The 26,047-nt window shown below is 42.2% G+C and overlaps 2 protein-coding genes across 2 annotated transcripts in view; one reads left to right on the top strand and one right to left on the bottom strand.

Annotated features, from left to right (window-relative positions):
• The window catches only part of ireb2 (iron-responsive element binding protein 2), a 51,552-nt gene extending 37,710 nt beyond the window's left edge, over positions 1-13,842 (bottom strand). The window contains exon 1 of the mRNA XM_052042342.1: positions 13,229-13,842. Within this exon, the coding sequence (XP_051898302.1) occupies positions 13,229-13,337 (109 nt within the window). The 5' untranslated portion in view covers positions 13,338-13,842. The remainder of the gene's footprint in view (positions 1-13,228) is intronic.
• slc25a44a (solute carrier family 25 member 44a) overlaps positions 13,653-26,047 on the top strand; it is a 39,859-nt gene continuing 27,464 nt past the window's right edge. The window contains 1 exon segment of the mRNA XM_052042354.1: positions 13,653-13,783. The gene's annotated coding sequence lies outside the window, so the exon portion shown is untranslated.

Below are 26,047 nucleotides of genomic sequence, written 5' to 3'. Positions count from 1 at the left end.
GAGATCTGAAAAGATAAGTGTTGGAAATACTCAGCAAATCAGGCAATATCAATGGAGGGACAAAACCTGAGTTAAGATTACAAGTTGATGATCCTTCATCAGAATTGGCCAGTTCTGACAAACTGGAAAGTTTGGTTATCTGAAAAAGCCCAATTCAATGTTGAGAGATGTAATATGCCTGCTTGGAAGAAGAGATATTGTTCTTCAAGCTTCTGCTGTGTTGGAACAGTGTAGGAGGCCAAAGGCAGAGGTCAGAGTTAGAGCAGTTTGGAGAATTACAGTGACAGGCAACTGAAAACTCAATCTAATCCTTGCAGACTGAATGGAAGTGTTCTGCTTTTTGCTTTCTCCTTTTTATATTGGAAGACTTCCATTGTTAAAGCTGCATTCACAAAGCAATGCAGAGTTTCTGCAAGCCTGTTTAGTGGGCTAAAGCTGATGCTAAATTATGGACAGCAAGGTCTCACACAGAGCAAAAGGGTAATCTATTTTGAGCAGGGAGAACTTCCCCTCAGCTGGGACCATAGCCAAACCACAATCAAGCACTGGCCTAGACTGGACACTTAACATGAACCTACAACCCACCCTGAAGCAAAAATGCTCCCACTGAGCATGGCTGCCACCCAAATTCAATGCATATTAAAATAACCCTAACCCGTCTTTTAGTTTCTTCCTCCTGCTGCCTTCCAGCATTAGCTGTACAGACCAGAACAGCTTCCAGAGTACTGGGGTGAAAGAAGTGGTAAATACCTACAATATGCCAATATTATGCCTGAAGACTGGAAGTTAAAAGGAGTGGACGTTGAATCAGCCCAACCTTCTGATGCTCTAAATCACAAACTGCAGTGGATAAAGCCCACCAGTGGCTCTATTCCAATGCCCAACTCTCAAATCGCAATGAAGGTTAACAGGAATGCAGAAACACAACACAGGAAGTGGGAACAATTAGCACACTCACCTCCCCCATCATCAGAGTCCTTTTTCAAATCATTTTTCCACCACAATTCCAGATCCTTTTCATTTTTCTCAAACTTATCCTAATCATTATTAGGTACTTCAACAAAATCATTAATTATGCTTAGTGAATTATTAGCAATCAAAAAATTGAATTTTCCCTAATATCAAATTGTGCGTTATGTAATTTATTAATCGCAAATGTGCAAAAACAAACTGCAATCCAAAAACCCACTGCACTTTTTTAAAAAATTCGTTTTGGCAAATTTTCAAAGTTAGATAAAGACTTGCTTTCATAACTCGCACAATCCTAGTGCATACCAAAGTATATTATGGCCAATGAAATGGTTCTTGAAATGCATTCATTGCTGAATTTAGAAAACTAAGAAATAAATGGGCAGTGTGCTTCATTAATTCAGAGATAAATATTCATCAATTTATATTGAATAATTTTCCTGGTCTTCTTTGTAGTAGTTCCAGGGGATTTTTATACTTATCTTCAAGAACAGATTGGCCACTGGTTTAATACTTCCTCTGAAAAAGGCACCTATAGTCAGGTATACAATCCCCGAGTCCTGCACTGGAACATCAACCTGGATTTTTGGGCTCCGGTCTCTAAAGTAGAACTTCAACTCACAACCGTCTGACCCAGAAGCAAGAGTGCTACCAAGTGTATCACAGCCAAGTCTGACATTTAATGTTTTATTTTATATTCCTGACTACCTGCTTTGGGTCTCCTGTTTTGTTTTACCTTTCTTCACTTTGTTATTGAACCATTTATTTTCATTACAAGCTGCATGGTCCTTTTGCTGCTTTAATCTTTTTTTTGGTCTACATTCAGAATAAAGCTTCAAAACAGTAATAAAAAGCCCAAACTACACAGTCAGAAGTCTAATGCAGCATCTCAACTCGAAATGTTGACCACCCCTCACCTTCCCCTACAGAATTCCTCTAGCAGTTTGTTTTTTGCTCCAGAGTGCAGCATCTGCAGTCTCATGTCTCCAGAAGCCTATTTGACTTTGGTGGGTGGTGGCAAAGAGGCCAGGGCAGGGCAATGAGGAGAGCTGCTTGGTACGATTACATTCCCATCCAACATTAACAACTTAACTCAGCTTTGAAACCAGCTATCAAAGTCAAAGGAACTGATCATACTAACATGTGAAGTAGGAAGTAATTTTTTTTAAAAATCAGAAGAACTACAAATGCTGAAAATCTGAAACAAAAGCAGAAAATGCTGGAAAAACTTAGCAAGTCAGATAACATCTGTGGAAAGAAAGTCACATTTCAGGTCTTTGACTCTTCGCCACAATGAATTAGGAACTAGAAAGCCTCTCAAGCCTGCTCCACCATTTAATAAGATTACGGCCGATCTGATTATGTCCCCCACATTTCATCCAGACAGCCTCCTCCGAGAACACCTCCCTATCCCATAACCTTCACCATCAAGGAGGACAAGAGCAGCAGCTGCATGGGAACACCATTATCTGCAGGTTACCCTCCAAGTCACACACCATCCTGATTTGGAAATATATCACTGGTCCTAAATCCTGGAATCCCCTACCCAACAACATTGTGGGAGGACTTTCGACAGCACTGCAACAATTTAAGGAGGTTCAACAATACCTCAGAGGGGAATAAATGATGGCCTTGCCAGCAAAGCCCAGATTCTTAAAAAAGAATGCTATCTTATCCCCTCTTACTTCACACATCAAGAATCTGCCTTAAAGACTCTGTTACAATCATGCTTTGATGAAGCAAATGGAGAATGGAGTGAGAGGGAGCAGAGTGTTTTGGGCTTTGGCTCAAGGGGCTTCGGCATAAAGGAGCGAGGCAGGTGAGTAGCTGGTAAGTAAAGGTATGGTTTTACCTGTTAGAAATATTTAAGTAGGAAAAAAAAGAATTAGTTCAGATGGAGGACATGGTGGTGTGCTGCAGCTGTTTGATGTCGGAGCTCGTGGATCTTGCTGCGGTCCACAATGGCCACATCTGCAGTAAGTGCTTGAGGTTGGAGGAACTTCAGCTCAAAATTGATGAGCTGGAGTTGCAGCTTCAAACACTGCAGAGCATCAGGGAGAGAGTTATGTAGATACTGTACATCAGGAGACAGACACCCCCCCCCCCTTAGAGCAGGTACTTCTGGAGACCAGGAAGTAGATAGAAGGGTGACTGTCGGGGGAGAGAAAAGGAAAAAGAAAACAAACAGGCAGATAGTGTATCAGACCCTGGAGGCTGTTCCCCTCAATAACAGGTTTTCCGCTTTGGAAGCTGTTGAGGGGGATGACCTGCAGGGGCCTAGCAGCAGTAGCCAGGTCTCTGGCATTGGGACCGGTCCTGCTGCTCAGAAAGGAAGGGAGGAGAAGAGGAAGGCAGTAGTGATAGGGGACTCGATAGTCAGGGAAACAGATAGGAGGTTCTGTGGCAGTGAGCATGAATCCCGGATGGTATGTTGCCTCCGAGGTGCCAGGGTCCGGGATGTCACTGATCCTGTCCACAGGATTCTTGAGAGGGAGGGAGTATCCGTGGTTCATGTTGGTACCAACGACATAGGTAGGAAGAGGGATGAGGTCCTGAAAAGTGAGTTTAAGGAGCTAGGCAGAAGGCTGAAGAACAGGACCTCAAGGGTAGTAATCTCGGGATTGCTGCCAGTGCCACGCAATAGTGAAGGTAGGAATAGGAGGAGATGGCAAATAGATGCGTGGCTGAGAAGTTGGTGCAGGAGGGAAGGTTTTAGATTTTTGGATCATTGGGATCTCTTCAGGGGAAGGTGGGACCTGTACAGAGAGGACGGGTTACACCCAAACCTGAGGGGGGGCCAATATCCTTGCAGCCAGGTTTGCTAGGGTGGTTCAGGAGGGTTTAAACTAGTTTGTGAGGGGGATGGGAACCGGAGGAGTAGGTCAGAAGAAGGGGATGGGGAGAAGTCAGATTTAACAGATAGAGCGGCTTTGAGGAAGGAGAAGCAGAGTACAGGCTATAAAAGTAGTAAGGTGGATGGGCTAAAGTGCATTTACTTAAATGCAAGAAGCATCCGGAATAAGAGAGATGAACTGAGAGTTTGGATAAGTACATGGGACTACAATATAGTGGCTATCACAGAGACATGGCTGACATCAGGGCAGGAATGGATATTGAATATTCCTGGTTTTCAGTGTTTTAAAAGGGATAGGGGGGGGGGGGAGAAGAGGAGGAGGGGTGGTGACACTGGTCAGGGACACTATTACAGCTGCAGAAAGGGTGGATAATGTAGAAGGATCCTCTCTAGCATCAATATGGGTGGAAGTTAAGAACAAGAAAGGAGCAGTTACTCTACTGGGAGTATTCTATAGGCCCCCGGTAGCAGTAGGGATACTGAGGAGCAGATTGGGCGGCAGATTTTGGAAAGATGCAAAAATAACAGGGTTATTATAGTGGGAGACTTCAACTTCCCAAATATTGATTGGCACCTGCTTAGTGCCAAAGGTTTAGATGGGGCGGAGTTTGTTAAGCATGTCCAGGACGGATTCCTGTCACAGTATGTTGACAGGCCGACTAGAGGGAATGCCATATTAGATCTAGTTTTAGGTAATGAACCAGGTCAGGTGACAGATCTCTCAATGGGTGAGCATTTGGGGGACAGAGACCACTGCTCCATAACCTTTAGAATTGTCATGGACAGGGATAGGAGCAAAGGGGACAGGGAGATATTTAATTGGGGAAAAGCAAATTATGAGGCTATAAGGCTAGAACTTGAGAGTGTGAATTGGGATGACATTTTTGAAGGGAAATGTACTATAGAGATGTGGTCAATGTTCAGGGATCTCTTGCAGGATGTTAGGGATAAATTTGTCGTGGTGAGGCAGAGAAGGAATGGCAGGGTGAAGGAACCATGGGTGACAGAGAGGTGGAAAAACTAGTTAGGAAGAAGGCAGCAGCATACACAAGGTGTAAGCAGCAAGGATCAGACAGGGCTCGTGAGGAATATACAGTAGCAAGGAGGAAACTTAAGAAGGGGCTGAGGAGAGCAAGAAGGGGACATGAAAAGGCTTTGGCGAGTAGGGTTAAGGAGAATCCCAAGGCTTTTTACTCGTACGTGTAGCTAGCTAGGGTAAAGGTAGGTCCGATTAGAGACAAAGGTGGGAAGCTGTGCCTGGAAGCTGTGGAAGTGGGTGAGGTTCTCAATGAATACTTCTCTTCAGTATTCACCAAGGAGAGGGGTCTTGATGACGCTGAGGACAGTGTTGGTAAGGGTAATGTTCTAGAGTATGTAGATATCAAGAGAGATGTGTTGGAGCCGTTAGAAAATATTAGGACAGATAAGTCCCCAGGGCCTGACAGAATATTCCCCAGGCTGCTTTGGGAGGCTAGGGAGGAGATTGCTGAACCATTGGCTAGGATCTTTGAGTCCTCATTGTCCACGGGGATGGTACCGGAGGATTGGAGGGTGGCAAATGTTGTCCCCTTATTCAAAAAAGGTAGTAGGGATAGTCCAGGGAATTACAGACCGGTGAGCCTTACGTCTGTGGTGGGGAAGCTGTTGGAAAGGATTCTAAGAGATAGGATCTATGAGCATTTAGAGAATCATGGACTGATCAGGGACAGCCAGCATGGATTTGTGAAGGGAAGATCTTGCCTCACTAGCCTGATAGGGTTCTTTGAGGTGGTGACCAGGAAGATTGATGAGGGTAGTGCAGTAGATGTGGTCTACATGGATTCTAGTAAGGTGTTTGACAAGTCCGCATAGTAGGCTTCTTCAGAAGGTCAGAGGCCAAGGGATCCAGGGAGGCTTGGCCGTGTGGATTCAGAATTGGCTTGCCTGCAGAAAGCAGAGGGTTGTGGTGGAGGGAGTGCATTCGGATTGGAGGGCTGTGACTAGTGGTGTCCCACAAGGATCTGTTCTGGGACTACTTTTTGTGATATTTATTAACAACTTAGATGAGGGGGTGGAAGGGTGGGTTAACAAGTTTGCAGATGACACGAAGATCGGTGGTGCTGTGGATAGTGTGGAGGGCTGTCGAAGCTTACAGAGGGACATTGATAGGATGCAGAGCTGGGCTGACAAGTGGCAGACGGAGTTCAATCTGGAGAAGTGTGAAGTGGTACACTCTGGAAGGACAAACTCCAAGGCGGAATACAAGGTAAATGGCAGGATTCTGGGCAGTGTAGAGGAGCAGAGGGACCTGGGGGTTCAGATCCACAGATGACTGAAAGTTGCCACACAGGTGGATAGGGTAGTTAAGAAAGCTTATGGAATGTTAGCTTTCATAAATTGTGGGATCAAGTTTAAGAGCCGCGAAGTAATGATGCAGCTTTACAAAACTCTGGTTAGACCACACTTAAGAGTACTGCGTCCAGTTCTTGTCGCCTCATTATAGGAAGGATGTGGAGGCATTGGAGAGGGTGCAGAGGAGATTTAGCAGGATGCTGCCTGGATTAGAGAGTATGGATTATGAGGAGAGACTAAAGGAGCTAGGGTTTTACTCATTGGAGAGGAGGAAGATGAGGGGAAACATGATAGAGGTATACAAAATATTAAGAGGAATAGATAGACAGCTAGCGCTTCTTTCCCAGGGCACCAATGGTCAAAACAAGAGGGCATGGCTTTAAGGTAATGTGTGGGGGGTAGGTAGTTCAAGGGAGACGTCAGAGGGAGGTTTTTCACCCAGAGAGTGGTTGGTACATGGAATGCGCTGCCTGGGGTGGTGGTGGAGGCTGATACGTTGGGCAAGTTCAAGAGATTGTTAGATAAGCATATGGAGGAATTTAAGATAGTGGGATATGTGGGAGGAAGGGGTTATATAGTCTTAGGAGTGGTTTGAAGGTCGGCACAACATGGTGGGCCGAAGGCCCTGTATTGTTCTACGGTCCCTTGTTGGGTGCACAGTGATGCAGCAGTTACTGCTGCTGCCACACAGTTCCAGCAACCCAGGTTCAATGCACTGCTGCCTACATGGAGTTTGCAAGCTCTCCTTGAGATGGCATGAGTTTCTCCCAGATATTCCAGTTTCGTCCCACATTCCAAAGACAGGTTGATTGGTCAGTTAATGGGTTACTCTTAATTACCTTCAGTATAGGTAAAATGTGGGAGAATCAGGGGAGAGAGAGAGACAGACAGACAGAGACAGACAGAGAGGATGGGTAAATGGGAAATAAGTGGAGGATGGGATTGCTCAGAGCAGGCATAGACTTAATGGCCCAGCATCCTCTTTCTATGTCATGTGAAAATATGAGAAACATTTTTAAAGACTCATGACTGAGGAAAAAATGGCCTTATATCATTTTAAATGGTCAATAACCTATTTTTAACAGTTCTACATTCTCCCACAACAGGAAGCATCCTTTCCACATCCACCCTGTCAAGATTACTCAGAATATGTTTCAATGAAGTCCCCGCTCACCCTTCTAAACTCTAATGGATACAAGTCTAGTCTGGCCAACCTTTCTTTTTAAGACAATAAGCCCATTCCAGGTATTAGTTTAATAGTCCTTCTGTGAACTGCATCCAATATTTTAACATTCTTCTTTATGCAAGGAGACCATCTCATAAAATACTCCAAATGTGGTCTCATCAATCCATATTTAATTGAAACACACCTCCCTACTTTTGCATCTATTTCCCAAAGCAATAAAGAGTAACATTTTGTTAGATTTCCTAATTACATGTTGTATATGCATGCTATCCAGGCAGGATCCTGTCACTTGAATATGGATCCTTAATTTTGATTGCTCACATTGCCACATCCCTCAAATTTTTGTACCCTTAGTCACCAGAAGATCCTGTTCTACTTCTATTGTACCTGTTCTACTTCTATTGTACCTGTTCATTGTATTGAAATCTGAAGGTAGAGTTCCTTTCCTTTGCCAATCTGTAATCCATCAGGTTTCTCTTTGCCCCACACTACAATCGTAGTTGAAGAGATTAGCATTTAGTGATTTGGTTTGCACGATCCACAGGTAATTTGGTTCAGGATGAAATAGAGGCATCCATTGCTTTCATACTTGCAACATAAAAACATCCTCAGTATATTGCATACAATAATTAGCTTTAACCTTGTAAGTGAAGTAGACAAGTTAACAAATTGGCTTCAAAATCCAGTAGAGATTTTGAAAACATAACTGTCAAGTGAAGACTACTTATACATTTTAGCACCTTCCAAAGTTTATGGTCAAATTAATGCTGCCACACACACATTTCCTCAAATACACCGTAAAAATGCAGTTTGAGGCTTCATGCAACTCCACTCTATCTTGAGTAGCAGGTAATTAAAAATGAATTTCCAATATTCATGGTGGTTTGATTAACCGAGCAGTTAGATTTTCTATTTTAATAAAAAATTGCACTGGTTTTGACATTAAATAACATTTTCAATCCATTTTCCCACCAGCAAAAATATAAATTGGGTGGTTAAATATTACTTCCTTGTCTGAACTCCCCACAAGCTCATACAATTGAACATCATTCTGAGCTTAACCGCTCTACTAAGGTCATTTACAAATAGATGTCCAAGGTCTGAACTCTGGTTGTTGCTGTTACAGTAGTCCAATAATAATGATCACCCTAGGCTGTTCCTATCCTCCACCACTGGAGATATTTAACCAGGTCATTGAACTTGCAGCTAAGGACTTTCACCTCAGCCAGAAATCCCCTGGAAGCCAATTACTCAAATACCATACAAAAGGCACGTTATGAAGAAAACTAACACAGCAAAACAAAACCAAAAAGCTTGTTCTGTTTTCGAGTAGCAAAAGTGAGATTTGGGAGATCAGAAAATCCAAAAACATTCAAATCCCCAAGCCAGTCTAACAACATCTGTTGAGAGAAGAAAGTTAACTATTTCTGGATTGTTAAACATATATCTTTCCATAGATTCTGCCTGACCCCCTTAGTATATCCAGCATTTTCTAGCTTGGAACCATTTTCTCCAAAGTGTGTTTATGCTTTTGTATATTTTTACCAGTTTCCCACCCCGAGTACACATATACTTCTGAAGAGCCTTTGCAAATTGATGATATTTAAATCTGATGTGATCCCTTTATTTAAATAGCTACATTTTACACTCACTTCAGTCTACCCATTTGTGTAATCTATGATTTATACTCCCTGCCCACCCCTTGGAATCACAGAATCCTATAATTCAAGAGTTCAAGGAATGTCAAGCAGTCCTCCATGAAATTACCCAGGTAATTTGAATAGATGATGTCAACTGAGCCTTCAACCATCCCCAATCTTATCCACATATTACAGTAAATCCAGGGGTATAAACCCTGGCCCTCTTCCTTGTTCGCTATTGGAAACACAGCAATGCCCATTATCATTAAAATGGTTGGATATTCTGTGGCAAATGGGTCACCTATCTTCCCAAAGCCTCTCCCTCACTTACAAAGTCATAAGTTAGCAGTGCGATACAACACTCACCATTTATCTGCAGGGCAGCAGCTACAACATTCAGGATAATGGTTTAGTTGATTGGGAACCCACCCACAGCCTTAAACATCATCCATCAACTGCAGGCAGTATTTGAAAATACTGTAAGGCTTCTTTGGGAGCACTTCCCAAATCTACAACCTCCAAAAGGGAAAGCCCTCAGGTCCATAGGTACATGTTGCCCTACAAGTTGCACAATACCCTGAGAACACATGCAGTCATTTCTTCATGAGTCAGAATTTCTTATCAGCAAAGTAACTTCACCACATGACTTACACAGGCTCAAGACAACCCACAAGCAGCTTTGAAAAGACAATGAATGTTGTACTCATAGCTCAAAATAAATGTTAGAAGTTGATCTTTAGGCACAAAGCTAAGTCCAAACATTAGCCAACTTAGGTAGCACAGTGGTGTGGCAGGTTGCCTCACAGCTCCAGTGACCCAGGTTCCATCATGACCTATGTGGAGAGTTTGCACATCCTCCCTATGATTGCATGGGTTTCTGCCAGTTGCTCCAGTTTCCACCCACAGCCACTTCTACATTACCCTTATTGTGGGAGGGTTGAGGGAGAATCAAGGGAGTTGATGGGCATGTGACAGAATCAGTTACAGGGAAATAACTGGGGGAATGGGATTGATAAAAATGCTCAGAGCTAGCACATACTCAATAGACTGAATGGCCTCCTATGCCACAAGGAAATACACAGAATATAAAATATGTACAGTATACATAATAATGTTTACTTTTCAGCAGCATTGTGTGGACAGCAACCAAGAACAGGAATCCTGTTCGAGGCCCAGGAATACAATCTACAGCTCCCAAAATCTGCAATGATGAGCAATAAATAGGTGATTGAATCTAGCATCCTTTAAACTGCTATCTCTCTGTTCCTGCTACATCTCTATAACCACTTGTTCTTTGAATATTTACATTAAGTTATTGGGCTTAGTGGACTGCTTATGCACTTCATAATCAATAGAAAATGGAACAGAAAAATGTGCTAAAATGTCAGAACGTTGATAAACTATTGTATGGTGTATAATCATTTCTGTTCTATATAATTCTGCTAGCCAAAGTACCCACTATATATTTTTAATTCTCTCTGCAATTTTGTTTCATCTTTTCTTTTCCTCTTTATTTGTCATTAAAAAATTCTATTTGTTTTGCCTTTACATCATTCTTAGGATGCTTGATGAAGCCACTTCCATTATATTCAAATATATTTACTCAAAATATTTCTTCCTCTGGTACTCAGAATATCCACAGCAATTTAATTCAACCTCCTTGAAATCCAGTGCATTAGTCTTGTGCTTCTATTCTATAACAAATGCTCAATTATTCAACTCTTCCAATTCCTTTTTGAAAGCCATGACTGAACCAGCTACACTATACTTTGCGTCAATGCATTTCAGATCATTGATATCCACTGCGTCAAATAATTTTTCTTTGAGTTTCTTCTGCCAGTCCATTTGTATCCACCTCCTGTTGATCTCAACTCTTCAACTAAGGGAAAGGTTTGTCTTTCTAAACTCTTTGTAATCTACAGTCAAACATTGACCCTGACATTCAATGGCATTACCATTTTTGAGTGTATCTCACCATCATCTTGGGGCATCACCACTGACATAAGCTCAACTGGACCAGCCACACATACACGATCGCTATGAGAGTGAGTAAGAGGCTGGGTACCCTACAGCCAGTGATTCACCTTCTGATACCCCAGTATCGTTCCACCATCTATTTACAAGGCACAAGTCAGGATTGTGATGGAATATTCTCCAATTACTTGTCTGAGTGCAGATCCAGTAACTCTCTAGAACCTTGAAACCATCCAGGACAAAACACCTATTTGAATAGAACCCAGACCCTAAACATTCATTCCTTCCACCACCAGCACACAGCAGCTGCAGGATGACATCTTCAAAATGCAAAGCAACTACCTTCCCATGTTATTCGAACAGCACCTCCCAACCTGTAACCTCTAACATCAAGGAGGACAGGGTTTGAAGGCACAAAGAAATCACCAGAAGGTTCCCTCCAACCCACACGCCATTTGTAAATATAATGCCGTTCTTTCATCGTCACTGCATATAAATTTTGGAATGACCTGCCCAGCGAAACTGTAGGCGCATCTTCACCAGAACAGCAAGTTCCAAAAGGCAGCTCAGCACCACCTTTTCAACAGCAGTTAGAGATAGGCAATAAATGCTCACTTACCCGAAATACCCAGATCCTAAAAAAAAATGAATTATAAAACAGAGACATCTGATTAAAGTGAAAATAGTGTCAACATCAAAAGATCTTTGAAAATTCCCCTTTGGGTACTGAAATGTGCCCTTCTTTTCACACAGATGTCTTATCATCTTGAAAACATTTTAAGTTAACCATGCCAAAGTTTTAACCAGCAATTTACATCATTAAGCGATGATAAACATTTTGATATGAAGATTGTGATTGTCTTCTTTATTAAGTTTTACCTTAACACACCCAGTCAGTTTAATGAAGGCCCCCACATTCTTCCTGATACACAGGAGCCGACGTACTCACAAGCAGCAATAAGCATTCGACCAAAAAAAGGCTACATTAAAAAATTCCTTCTGTATTTTTCAAGAACAAGCCACAGGGCTTAAGAATTCCAACAAACACTTTGAAGACACTAATTAAAATCAAGAGAAACTGCTCAGGCAACGCTTGCTAGACTGGGTCTTAACTTTACATTGATCCCTGTATTCTTCTAGACAATGTATTCCAATAATTTGGCATTAAGCTACATAGTTAAAGCAATTTGACCTCAAAGTTCAAGCATCAGAAAAAGGCAAAATGGCTCATCAATCATCTGTGCAAAATAGAGTTATTCCTTCTTTGTTTTTTTAAGAGATTAGATATGAATCATAAATACGATTGCCCTGCTTCAAGTAACATTTAGAATAAATAACCTGAGTTGGAATTCTTTCCTATTTTTGTGATTTCATGCAAAATCACCCACAATATGGAATTGGCAGAATTAGCCCTACAACAATGGCAGCTCCATTCCTCAATGAGTGATTCCATTCAGGAAACCAAGCAATGTTACCTTATTAATAACACTTCTGAATCAGCACAAAACAGAAATTAAGCATGAAGGCTATAAATAAATGATTAATGACTTAGCTGGTGGCAAGAAGTACATTGATACAATAAACCTAGCTCCAAGTAAAGCATTTTAAATGCATAACTTTCAGCATATTACAACACAAGTGCAAGATACATCATGCCAGCTCTCTGTGAAACACATTTCAGCCCCACTGCCCTGTGTCCTTTTACATGCCATCTCGATCTCTGTGCCCAATATACTAGTGAGACATTGTACCTAACCTTGGTAATGACCATAATATCTCCCTGATTCAGTTAGGGTACAACCAAGGATTCGCAGTTCACTATCAGCCCTGCCAGACAGTCACCAATAAGGCAGCAATGCAGGTGGAAGAATGGGCTCATTTGAGGTTACATGAAGTGGATTTAACTTTCATTAGAATAGAGAAGGAAAGGCCGCAGCCTCAGTCTTATTCAACCAGGGAAGGCTGCACGCTGCAGCCATGCGGATGTCACTGTGAGAACGAACAGCGTGTGGCCGGAATAGACTGTTGTCGGCCTCTCGGCCCATCAGGTACCACCTCGCCCTCTGTCCCCCCTGCCCCAGGCTCGGCCCCTGCCCTTGGCTCGCCCCCGTCCCGGCAACACATTCCAGTCAGCCCCGAGCACCGCCCGGAAAGGAAGAGCCCGACACCCCTCCGCCCTCGCAGTCAGCTCCAAGGTTGTACGGGGCCCGAGGTCAGGCGGATCACGATCACGATACCGTCCCCCCCAACCCCCGGACGGTCGCCGGTTCCTACCTGCCGTGCCCGCCGCCATCGCTCCATCCAAGCAAAGCACGGACGGCCGCACCCCGCAGCACCCGGCACTCCCATTGGAGCTCAGCACCAACCAATCGCAGCGCGCCATCCGAGCCCGCCTAGCAACCAGCCGCGCAAGAAATCCTCAGCGCAAATCTGCGGCATCCACGGCCTTTAAATCTTGAAATGTCCGCTGGAGAAAACCTCCGGCGCGATTTTTATTAAACGCTCCGGGTGGAGGAGCTGTCGCCCGATGGGATTTTGACGCTTGACCCGCGTCCCACACCGCGGGAGGGGAGCCTGGTGGCGGGGCCTCTCTTCCCTCCTCAGCCGCCGTCACCTCCAAACGCTGCCGTCCGCCGTGGCGGTGGTCCCGCCGTGCTGCCGGCGAGGGAATTCCCGCACTCAGATCCGGCGACGAGGAGGGAATTCGATCAGGATGGTGCGGGACCTGGAGGGGAGCCTGGTGGTGACATTCTGTGCTCCAGTTGTCCTGTCTGCAAGATACGCCTCCCCGGGCGCTAGAGGAATGCGACAGGTTCGGGGGGGTGTTTGGTAGGTAGTACACGCCGCAGCCGCAGTACATAAGAAGCAGGAGGAGGCCAGTCGGCTCCATGAGCCTGCTCCTCCACTCAGTAAGATCATGATTGACCAATCTTGGCCTCAACGCCACTTTTCTGCTCTCTGCCCATAATCGCACACTGAAAGCAAGCTGTGGCCTAATTAATGGTTATACAATATGTAGTTGTACCCCGTTCCTGCATTATGTACCCTGGCTAATGAAAGCAAGTATCCCATGTGCCTTCTTAACTACCTTTATTTACCTGTGCTGTGTCTTCAGGGATCGTTGGACGGCTCCTTTCTTTCCAATACTGCGGGATAGAGACTACCAAAGATTCATGACCTTCCATCTAAAATGGGAGATCCCTTATTTTGAACTTGTATGCATTAGATAACTAGAAAAACCTTGTCAGTCCCCTTAAGAATCAGATATCTTTCTATAAGTTCATTGCTCATTCCTCTAAACTCCAGAAGTTATAGACCCAATCTGCTCATACTTTCTTGAAATGTCACCGCCATCACCCTTATAATTAACCTGGTGAACCTTATATGTAAATTGAAATGGTATACAGGACTCCAGGTAAATCGAAATGGTATAAAGGTACTCCAGTGCCCTGTAAAATTGCACTAAAAACCTCCCTTTTTGTACTCCACAAAGACCAACAATTCATTACTTTCCTAATTCCTTGCTATACCTGCATGCTAACTTTCTGTGTTTCATGTACTAGGATCTCCAGATCCTTTTCTACAGCAACACTTTGTAGTCTCACTCCACTTAATTTTTTTCCATTCTTCCTCCTAAAGAGGCAAACCATATACTGTCTCACATTATACCCCATCTGACAACTTCTTGCCCATTCATTTAACCTATCCCTTTGCAAGCTTTTTATGTCCTCACAACTTGCTCAGCCACATATCTTTGTCTCACCAGTGGCAGTGGGTTTATGCTGGTGGGTGGAATACCAACCAAGATAGCTAGTTGTTTCTAAATGATGTTGAGCTGTTCAGTTGTTGTTCAACCTGTATTCATCCAGGTAAGTGGAGAGTATTCCATTACACTCCTGGCTTGTGCCCCTCCACTCTCACCCCTGTGAGAAATCAGGAAGCCCTTAAAACAGCAGATAACTTTGAACCTTCAGTATATCATTCTCCTCAAGGTGTGGCCCTGAGATGCATCAGCGTCATCTGGCATAAATAATTCTTGGGATTGTCAAGGATTGCCCTGGAGGCTTTACAACAGAAGGAAGCATTTGGGTTTATTTGGCATAGTTTGCATTTCTGCTTTTCTTAGTGACTTGCACGCAGTTAAGTATAATTAGTAACATTGGAAATGGGTGGCCAGTTTACACACAGCAAGATTCCACATTCAGCAACACAATAATAACCAAATAATCTGTTTCACCCCTGTGATTATTGAAGTATTGTCATGGGTTATTTTACGTCTGTTATTATGATGCTTTAACTTCACGTTAATTGGAAAGATTGCAGCACTCCATCAGTACTGCACTGGAGTGTCATATGTAATTATATGCTCAAGTCTCAGAAGGGGATACCCCTGGAATTGAAGATAATTCTCCAATTACTGTTGTAGCATGGATTATTATGGAGGAATATTAACAAGATTTTGTTAATTTTTCTTGCACACACTTTGAATTAGTTTTAACCATATTGATGATGGCAAAGAAAATTATTTGATTGGGCAGTGTGGATAAATGCCCTTGGACTGCCAGGATTATTTCCAACCAGAGTTAGGAATCCCTATCAACAATACATGTTATACTACACTAGTGACACAAGACTGCTTAAAATAAAAGAACTGAAATTTTGTCTAACTTTAATAAAAAGGAAATATAAAATTAAATCATAATAATTGCATCTTTGGATTGCATTCTCTGGAAATAAAACACGAGTATTATTGTCTCAGCTGCCTGAATTATGTCATTCAGTTCTGTTTTCGGGGAAGCTGAATATGGCATGAAGCTAGCAGATGGCTGATGTGATAGTGCCTGGTTTGTGATACCGCCCAACATGAAATTTGCACAGTCATGGAAGGTCTTGGGTATATCTGTGGTCAACGCCTGCTCCCTCCAGAATTATCCAACATGTACAAAACCTAGGATTTGAAATTTGTGGCTGGAGTGAAAAGCCAAGATGCTTAGAAGGGTATTTGTGAAAGAAGATGATGAGGGGAAACTGCTAGAAGCTGAATTTGTAACCAGGACCATGTTAGAGAAAATAAATTGGAAAAAACTCCTTGGGTATGTAAGGCTGGGCAGCATTTGGATTCATAAAGACAAATCAATGAGAAGGAAGGAAGTGCTTGACAGGGTTGAGGAGCTTCTTAGAAGCAGCTTTATTTGTCTGGTAAATCCTGCCTGAGGAGTATTTGAAAAGTTAATCATATCCCACGAGACTAGAATGAGGGTGATGCTGCAAGAATTCATTAACAGATTTTGGTAGTATCATTTTGTAACCTCAGTCTTTATTAATATTGTAGACTGTTGTCATCCATATGTGTAATATATGAAATTTTCTGCATTACAAACCCAGTGCCAATAGCTGGTTGAAAAATCTTCCCCATCTCCATTTTTTTAATGTCTTGGTGATCCACAATATAAACATCAAGCTGTGTATTTTTCCCCCTTTGCTGCACCTCCTACTTAAATTTATTCTAGGATCATAGAATGGATGCAGCACAGAAGGTGGCTGTTTGGCCCATGATATCCGTGCCAGCTCTCTACTAGAGCAAATCACTACTTCCACCTCCTGACCCTTCTTAGTAACTTTGAAAATTTTTCCTCACCATATATTTATCCAATTCCCTCTTGAAGGCCACAATAGAACCTACTTCTCTCGTATCAGATTCCAATGCAATTCAGATTCCAATCACACACTGTATAAAACAACAAGTTTTTTCTCATGTCACTATTAATTCTCTTCCCCTTTATTTTATACCCATGAGCTCTAGTCTTTGCCCCCTTCATCAACAGGAACAGCCTCTCATTGTTTACTCTATCTGGACCCCTTATTATTTAATATACTTCTATCAACTCTCTCCTCGGTCTTCTCTCCAAAGAAAACAGTCTCATTCTCTCCAGCCTACCCTTGTAACTGTTGTCCCTCATCCCAGGAACCATTCTCATAACTCTCCCCTGGCCCTTCTCCAGTGCCTCCACATCCTCCATTGAGACGATCAGAATTGAACACAATAATCCAGCTGACACCAGACTGTTTCCAAAGGTTCAGTATGACGTTCCTGCTTTTATACTCTATGCTTCTATTGATATAGCCCAGAATTGTGTATGCCATATTAACCTCCTTATTAAACTGCCCTGCCACTTCCAATGATGTATACACCCATACTTCTAGATCCTTTTGATCCTGCACCCCTGTTAGAACAGAATCCTTCATTCTATATTGCCTATCTGTATTCTTCCTACCAAATGTTTCTATCTCAAGTGTTTCCACATTAAACTTTACCTGCCAAGCGTTTGTCCATTCCACCAGCCTGTTTATATCATTGTGCAATTTATCACAGTCCTCTTCACAGTTCACAATATTCTCCCAAGTATTGTGCCATTTGCAAATTTAGAAATTGTGGCTTGCACCCCCAAATCTAGGTCACTAAAATATATTAAAAAAAAGCAATGGTCCTCGTCCCAATCCCTGCGAAATACCACTATTCACTTCCCTGCAGTCCAAGAAATACCATTCATCAAGGCCCTCTGTAACCTACTACTTAGCCAACTTCGTATTCATGGTATTAATGTCCCTATTATACCATGTATTTCAGCTTTACTGATAAGCCTATTATGTAGCATTTTACCTAAATCCTTCTGGAAGTCCACGGACACTACTTCAACTACACTTCCTTCATCATCACTTCCCATTACCTCATCAAAAATGCTATCAACTCGGCTAACAAGATTTGCTATTAACAAATCTGTGCTAGCTTGCCTTAACCCGTTTTCCTTAAGGCGACTATTAATTCTGTACTTGGTCAATGTTTCTAAAAGCTTTCCCACTACCTGGCTGGTTAGCCCAATTAATTAGAGTTTGATGCTAGTATTGGTTTATTATTGTCACTTGTACCAATGTACAGTGAAAAACTTGTCTTACAAACCGATTGTACAGATCAATTCATTACACAGTGCAGTTACATTGAGTTAGTACAAAGTGCATTGATGTAGTACAGGTAAAAACAGTAACAGTACAAAGTAAAGTGTCACAGCTACAGAGAAAGTGCAGTGCAATAAGGTGCAAGTCACACAAGGTAGATTGTGAGGTCATAGTCCATCTCATTGTATAAGGGAACCGTTCAATAGTCTTATCACAGTGGGGTAGAAGCTGTCCTTAAGTCTGGTGGTACGTGCCCTCAGGCACCTGTATCTTCTACCCGATGGAAGAGGAGAGAAGAGGGAATGTCCCGGGTGGGTGGGATCTTTGGTTATGCTGGCTGCTACACCAAGACAACGAGAGGTAAAGACAGAGTCCAAGGAGGGGAGGCTGGTGTCCGTGATGTGCTGGGCTGTGTCCACAACTCTCTGCAGCTTCTTGCGGTCCTGGGCAGAGCAGTTGCCATACCAAGCCATGATGCATCCAGATAGGATGCTTTCTATGGTGCATCAGTAAAAGTTGGTGAGAGTCAAAGGGGAGAAACCAAATTTCTTTAGCCTCCTAGGAAGTAGAGGCGCTGGTGAGCTTTCTTGGCTGTGGCATCTACGTGATTTGACCAGGACAGGCTGTTGGTGGTGTTCACACCCAGGAATTTGAAGCTGTCAACCCTCTCGACCTCAGCACCATTGATGTAGACACGTGCATGTACACCAACCCCTTTCCTGAAGTCAATGACCAGCTCTTTAGTTTTGTTGACATTGGGGGAAAGGTTGTTGTCATGACACCCTTCCACTAAGCCCTCTATCTCCTTCCTGTACTCCGACTCATTGCTGTTTGAGATACCGCCTACAACGGTGGTATCATCTGCAAACTGGCCACACAGTCATGAATGTATAGGGAGTAGAGTAGAGGGCTGAGGACACAGCCTTGTGGGGCACCAGTGTTGAGAATAATCGTGCCAGAGGTATTGCTGCCTATCCTCACTGATTGCGGTCTGTTTGTTAGAAAGTCAAGGATCCAGTTACAGAAGGAGGTGTTGAGTCCTAGGTCTTGGAGTTTGGTGACAAGCTTGCTTGGAATTATTGTATTGAAGGCAGAGCTGTAGTCAATAAACAATAGCCTAACGTATGTGTCTTTACTATCCAGATGCTCCAGAGCTGAGTGTAGGGCCAGGGAGATGGCATCCGCTGTAAACCTGTTTCGCCGATAGGTGAATTGCAGTGGGTCCAGGTTGTTTGGTAGGCTGGAGTTGATGTGTGCCATGACCAACCTCTCAAAGCACTTCATGATGGTGGATGTCAGAGCCAGTGGTCAGTAGTCAATGAGGCATGTTACCTTGCTTTTCTTTGGTACTGGTATGATAGTGGTCTTCTTAATAATACCAAGGTCATGGGTTCAATCCATGCACGGGCCAGTTCTTTGAGGATGATATGGTGACACAAGTAATAGAGCCTCATGGTGCCGGAGACCCAGGTTCAATCCTGATCTCAGTGCTGTCTCTGTGGAGTTTGCATGTTCTCCCTATGACAAGGTCCCTGTTTCTTCAAGATGCTCTGGTTTCCCCTCACATCCCAAAGACATGCAAGTTGGTAGGTTAATTGGCCATTGTAAATTGCCCCTAGTGTGTAGGTGAGTGGTAGAATCTGGCAGGAGTTGATGGAAATGGGGGGTTCATGTAGGATGATGGGTGGTTGATGGTCAACACAGATTTGATGAACTAAAGGGTCCGTTTCCATGCTGTATCTCCCTGTGACCCTAAACTGACTAATCTGTAGTTTCTAGGCTTATACTTGCATTCACCTCTCATCTGTGCTTTGCCACCACATCCATATCCCAAGAAAAGTTAAAGATTATGTTCAGTGCTCCCACAATTTCTTCTTGTACTTCTCTATAATAATAGATGAATTTTGAAAGTTCAGTAGGTGTTGTTAGAATTGTATAGGAGAACAGAAGACCTTTTATTTCATTGTGCTTGGAATGTATACTGCATTTTCCATCTGTTGTGTATGAGCATATCATATTTTACCTTTGGTGCACAATTGATTTTGCTTGTTTAATTTTAATTGACAATTTGAAAAGATGATAAATTAATTCCCAGCCAAGTCTTCTGATTGGTAAAACAATAAACGGAGATTTGTTTTTGCTTGAGTAGAAGGTGCCTTTGCACCAATATTTGCCCCATTATGTGATGCTGCCATATTAGTATGATACATTTTTTCAGCTGCCTCAAAACAAAGCGACATATGAAATCTCAATTTCAATGTGGCACAGCTGTTCCCAAAATTGAAATTGGCAAAGTGACCTACGGTCTCCATCGTCTTGGGCCTGTGGAAACATTGTTCCCCAGGAACCAGCCTGCAAAAAGTGGCAAACTAATTACATTCTAACACCCTGGCCTGTCTATGGGCAATGTAAATCAATGCCAACTTGAATTTATATAGTCAACCAAGAAAGGCACAGCATTCAGTTTGTTGCATGACCAAAATGTGGGCTCAGTAGTTGTTTAGATCAGATGTTTATTTTCAAATAAAACTCTACATTTGGAAAGATAATATGTAATTACTCATTGAGCTTCCCTGTGATTGACGGTTATCTTGTTAGAATTGTAAGAACTTACCATTTTGTTTCTCCTTATGTTGCATAAACCTCATCAAATATTAATAATGATGAGTAGTATCTGAAGAATGAATTGCTACCATCAGCTTCAAATACCAGTGATTTACACATGAGCAAATTATCACCTTTCTTATGAAAGACAGATAACTGCTCTATCACACATCAGTCAAACCTATTCTTTAAGAAGGAAACTGTGACTTAAAATTTGTGACAGCTCCAGTAGTTTGTAGATGATTTAAACTTATCCATTCTTTTGGTAATTAGTTTTGGGGAACTTCTGCAATTTGATTTTTTTCAAAACAATCTGACGGGCAATAAATAAATTATCCTGTATATTGAAGTATCATATGAATACTAGAACAAAATGGTGGAACTATTTGATGGAAAGAGAATTGAGTAAGTTATTTGGATGATAGCCAAGAAGAATGTTCCCTTGAACTGCCTTAAAAGTTTTTTTAGTGTTACTAGCTGCAATAAAGTTAAAGAGAAATAGAATGGTGGGTGACCAGGTATGAATGAAATACAATACTTCCTCTCTTTTAGGTAATGTGGGAAGAAATTCTGAATGATTTTCTTTCATCCTTTGTGAAAGCTGATCATTAAAGATCTACCCTCTCAGCAGAAACCGACATATTCATTTTTCAACCGTGTTAATGTGTAACTGTATTTAAAATCCTTAAAGTTAGTATTCATTCTTGGCTTGTCCAGAATGTGCCCAAAGCATTGCCTGAGTCAGCAAAATTAGGAGCTGCTAGATGTTGCTGCTAGATTCTTTGGTGAGGATAGGAGGGTAAGATATAATGTTTGTGTGAGCTAGCTTTGATTATAATTTAAATTGAATTGACATTGTCTAGATGAAGGAGCATTTTATATCAGCTGGGATATCCATTTGATTCAGAAAATCTGCTGGGCAGGTTCAAACTGTTTCTTAGCTGTTAAAAGGACAGAACCTTTACCTCGTACTGGAGCTGAAGATTCAGTCACATGTCTGACCCAACATCTGTCTTCCACAACATGCACCACTGGCATTCCTTGAAGAGTCTGCTGAGCTCCCCCCATCCAAATAATTTTATTATTTTAGTGAAATGGTCCTTTGCTGCTTAGGTAGATCTATTTTAAAAAATGCAGCTGGTAGCAGGCTGACCCCATGGTTGACTCTACACCATTTTCTAATCTCCATGAAGGTCATGTGACCAGCCTTCCACACACTTGTGATGTCAACGCTAATAGCACATGCCAATAAACTGTCTTTCATCTTTTAGCCTGCTCATCAACTCACTCACTTGTAGAATGAAAAAATAATTAGATAATTTGAACGAGAAATTGCTGTTTTAAATTTAAATCAACAAAGGGAATAAATCCTACTGGGGGTGAAAATATTCCACTGTGCAAAGCACCAACATAGAATTATTGATTGGTTTATGTTAATAAGGTTTAATTCTGCAGGATTACACTCCGTTAACAAATTCATAATAATGAGATCATTCTAAAAGGGCAAATGGAAGGCAATCAGTTTGAGAATGTATGCAATGTTAGAAGTAGAATATCCGTATCCTAGATTAATTTACGGTTCATGATCCTCTCCAACATTTGATCAATTTAATTCATCTATTTGATGTACAGTAAGCTCAAAATGTATTTGAACTTTATTTTTCTCTGATAATTAGTCCCATCAGAATAATTTGAAATGAATATCTTCAAAGAAAATGGAAAATATTCTACTTATAATATTAATCATTAGGTACATTAATATTTGACTGTTTTTGATTTGAATCTTTTTCATCATAATTTTTACATGTAGTCAGTATTTTCTGAGACAGGGTTTTCTGAGAGAGGTAGAAGAACAGCACCTCATATTCCACTAAGATAGCTACAACCCAACAGTATGAATATTGAATTTTCCAGTTTCAGGTAACGCATACTTCCTGTGGTTCTTTTCCACTCCTACCGGTCTACCCAGGTTCCCTCTCCTTCTGTGTACCCTTTCCATCACATCCCCACCCCAAACTGGTCCATCATTCCCCTCCTCATCTGGTTTCATCATTTCCCTCCTCACCTGTCACCCAGCTGTTCCTGTCACACCCCTAACCTGCACTTCTATAGACTGGCTATCTTTCTTCTCAACACCCTCCTACCCCAGCCCTTACCCCACCCCCCACCCCCGAGTCCTGATGAAGGATCTCAACCCAAAATGTCAACAGATCCCTTTTGCCTCTACACATGCTGCTTGACTCACTGAGTTTTTCCAGTAGTTTATTTTATTCCAGCACTTTCAGTCTCTTGTGTGTCCAGGCTACTTACATATCTGGTCTCATATCTTGCTCTACAGTAGTTGCTTCAACATAATTGTTTTTATAACTTTGAATAAATTGTGAAGAATATTTTGGATCACCTGTTCTTGGTGTCATCTGCATTCACTAAACTGTCCACGTAAAACTTAACAGAAGTTAATAACCCATACTAGTAATTCCAGTAGTTACAATTATGCATTGTATTTGCTGCATTAGTAGATACCAAAAACTCCGTCACAACAGACTCTGATTTCTTGTTAAAGTTTTCTCTTTGTTCCTCTGCTTTTGTACTACCTTGTACCCTGAATCCCACGAGGACCTACTGTCGACAGCCACTTTCCCTACTGCCACTTTCGTAGTCACAAAGTCGTCTCTGACCTCTTTTTGGATCAGTTCTGAGGCTTTCAAATCAAACGTGACTTTTTGGTCTGTCTTGCCGCATTTTGCTCCACTATTTTGGGCTGACAATATTAAATCAATGGCTGCTGTACCATCTTGCAGTGGACCTTCAGAGCTTTGGAACGGCAACTCAATTTGTGTTTGATTCATATCGTTCAATAATTCTGTGCACAGCAAGCATCTTGTAGACATTAAGCTCTTCCCCAGAATTTGCACAGTTCCAACTTCTCTAGCTTTTTTAACTTTGCCAGACACAATTAATACTACTTTGTGCTGAGTCTTTTGCTTCAAGCTTTGTTTCAGACTGTAGTGATGTAACTATTGTCCTGAAACTTCTGTGAACCAGCTCTCATCCTGTTCAGATTATGGACTATTCCCCTGAACTGCCTGCCATTGAGGTTTGTGAATAGTTTAATTGTCCTGAAATTGTCAAGTCACTATCAAAGTGATGCCTTTGACTCTGGTTACTCATAATGGACTCATGAAGGACTTGGAGCATCTTTTCCTCTGGGATTCCTCGCCCTGGTGTAATTCTCTGACCAGCTTGTCACATTGGTTTGTAGGTCTGTTTCTCAATTTCAGGGTTGCCTCTGTAGATTGTTCAATAATTGACACTTTCTGTCCTAGTATTTTGTTGCCTTTGTGTTCCATCACTCGCTTCACTTGTTGACCTACAGCAAAATAAACAAATGCCCATTCTTTAATTCTTTGACACTTGTAGAGTCAACAATATAAATTCATAACTTGCAAAAAATGCCCTCAGTGTGCACTTTATGTGATATCATTCACTCTGGAGATACCACATTCCAGTCACCAACACACAGCCTCACCACAACCCTTAGGTGCCTTGTTGCATGATTTGCTTTGGCATTCGTTACTCAGCAACGCCTGCATACTTTAGCCAAACAGCTGTCTTACCTCCTCCTAGGAAGGTCTCACATTTAACTGCTTACCTCTCCTTACAGCCCAAGCTTCACATTCCTCATCAGATGGAGCGTTATTGAATCCTACCTGTAATGGCTGGTACATCACTACTTTTGCCTTGTCATGACACATGCCCTTCTTTAGAGAACTGTCTGTATTTTCTGCCCCCTTGCTCTGGGTTGAGTTTCCTTGCATTGGGAGTTGCATTGATAGGCAGTGATCTACTGTTGTTTCGTTTTATCTGCAGACTGTAACCTTGATCTGCTTGCACTTAATCAGAGGTTACTTGCAAACCACCTTTGAGTTCTGCTTGGATAGAGCTGAGGCATTCTAATGTGCCTTCTTGCTGTTCATGCTATTATACTTTTAAAAACAGTTCCTTAATCTGAGAGATTTGATCAAGCCTGTTCCCATGATTGCTGGTGCATACTCCTAACCCATAACTATGATGAGAAACTGGCTCATCTATTTCTTCTGGTGATCTAATAATTCACTTCCCCATAACTAAGTTCCAGTAAGAAGGAAGGACAAGGATGGCAAGGTTTAGGAAGCTAAAGGTCCTTGAGGAATTTAAAGAAGCCAGAAAAGAACTCAAGAAGGGAATTGGGAGACACAAGATTCTGCAGATGCTGGAATCTGGAGCAACACACACAAAATGCTGGAGGAACTCGGCAGGTCAGGCAGCATCTATGGAGGGAAATAAACAGTCAACGTTTCAGGTCGAGACCCTTCATCAGGACTGGAAAGGAAGAGGGCAGAAGCAGGAGGGGCCATGAAAAGTCCTTGGTAAGTAGGATTAAAGTGAATCCCAAGGCATTCTCTGCATACATCAAGAGCAAGCAGAGTACTAGGGAGAGTGTAGGACCACTCAAGGATAAAGGAGGGAACATGTACTTGGAGATGGAGGATGTGGGTGAGGTCCTAAATGAGTACTTTGTGTCGGTATTCACTAAGGAAAAGGACATGGAGGTCAGTGTGAAACATGCTAGTGCATTTTAAGATAAGAAAAAGGTGGTGTTGGATGTCTTGTAGAATTTTAAGGTGGATGAGTCCCCAGAGCCTGATGGGGTCTACACAAGTTGTTGAGAGATTAGATTGCTGGGGCCTTGACCAAGATCTTTGTATCCTCTCTAGCCACAGGGGAGGTTGCAGAGGACTGGTGAGCAGCTAATGTTGTTCCATTATTCAAGAAGGGAAATACAGGTAATCCTGGAAATTTTAAACTGGTAAGTCTCACATCAGTGGTAGGGAAACTATTGGAGGGAATTCTTAGGGATAGGATTTTTTTGCGTTTGAAAAAGCATGGCCTAATTAGGGACAGTCAGCATGGTTTTGTACGGGGCAGGTCATGTTTTATAAACTGGATTGAGTTTTTTAAGGGGGTGACAAAGATGTTCAATGAAGATAGAGCAGTGAATGTTGTCTACACGGATTTTACTAAGGCATTCTACAAGGTCCATCATGGTAGGCTCATCCAGAAGATTAAGATACATGGGATCCACAGTGACGTGGCTTGCCTTCAGAAGACGGAGGGTAGTGCTTGCTGGGTATTATTCTGGTTGGAAGTCTGTGACCAGTGGTGTTCTGCAGGGATCCGCACTGGGACCTCTGCTGCTTGTGATATATATAAATGACTTGGATGAAAACTTGGATGGGTGGGTTAATAAGTTTGCAGATTGGTGGTATTGTGGATAGTGTAGAAGACTGTCAAAGATCAGTTGCAGATATGGCGGAGAAATGGCAGATTAATCTGGCAAGTGTGAGGTGTTGCACTTTTGGAGATCAAATGTAAAGGGAAAGTACACAGTTAATGGCAGGACCCTTAACACCATTGATGTACAGGGGGATCTTGGGATCCAAGTCCATAGCTCCCTGCAAGTGGCAGCACATGTTGATAGGGTGGTAAAGAAGG

The sequence above is a fragment of the Pristis pectinata genome, chromosome 32 (genome assembly GCF_009764475.1).
Source record: "Pristis pectinata isolate sPriPec2 chromosome 32, sPriPec2.1.pri, whole genome shotgun sequence".
In the NCBI taxonomy this organism is placed as follows: Eukaryota; Metazoa; Chordata; class Chondrichthyes; order Rhinopristiformes; family Pristidae; genus Pristis; species Pristis pectinata.
The sequence above is the reverse complement of the archived record's forward strand: the minus strand, read 5'-3'. Positions and strand labels throughout refer to the sequence as shown.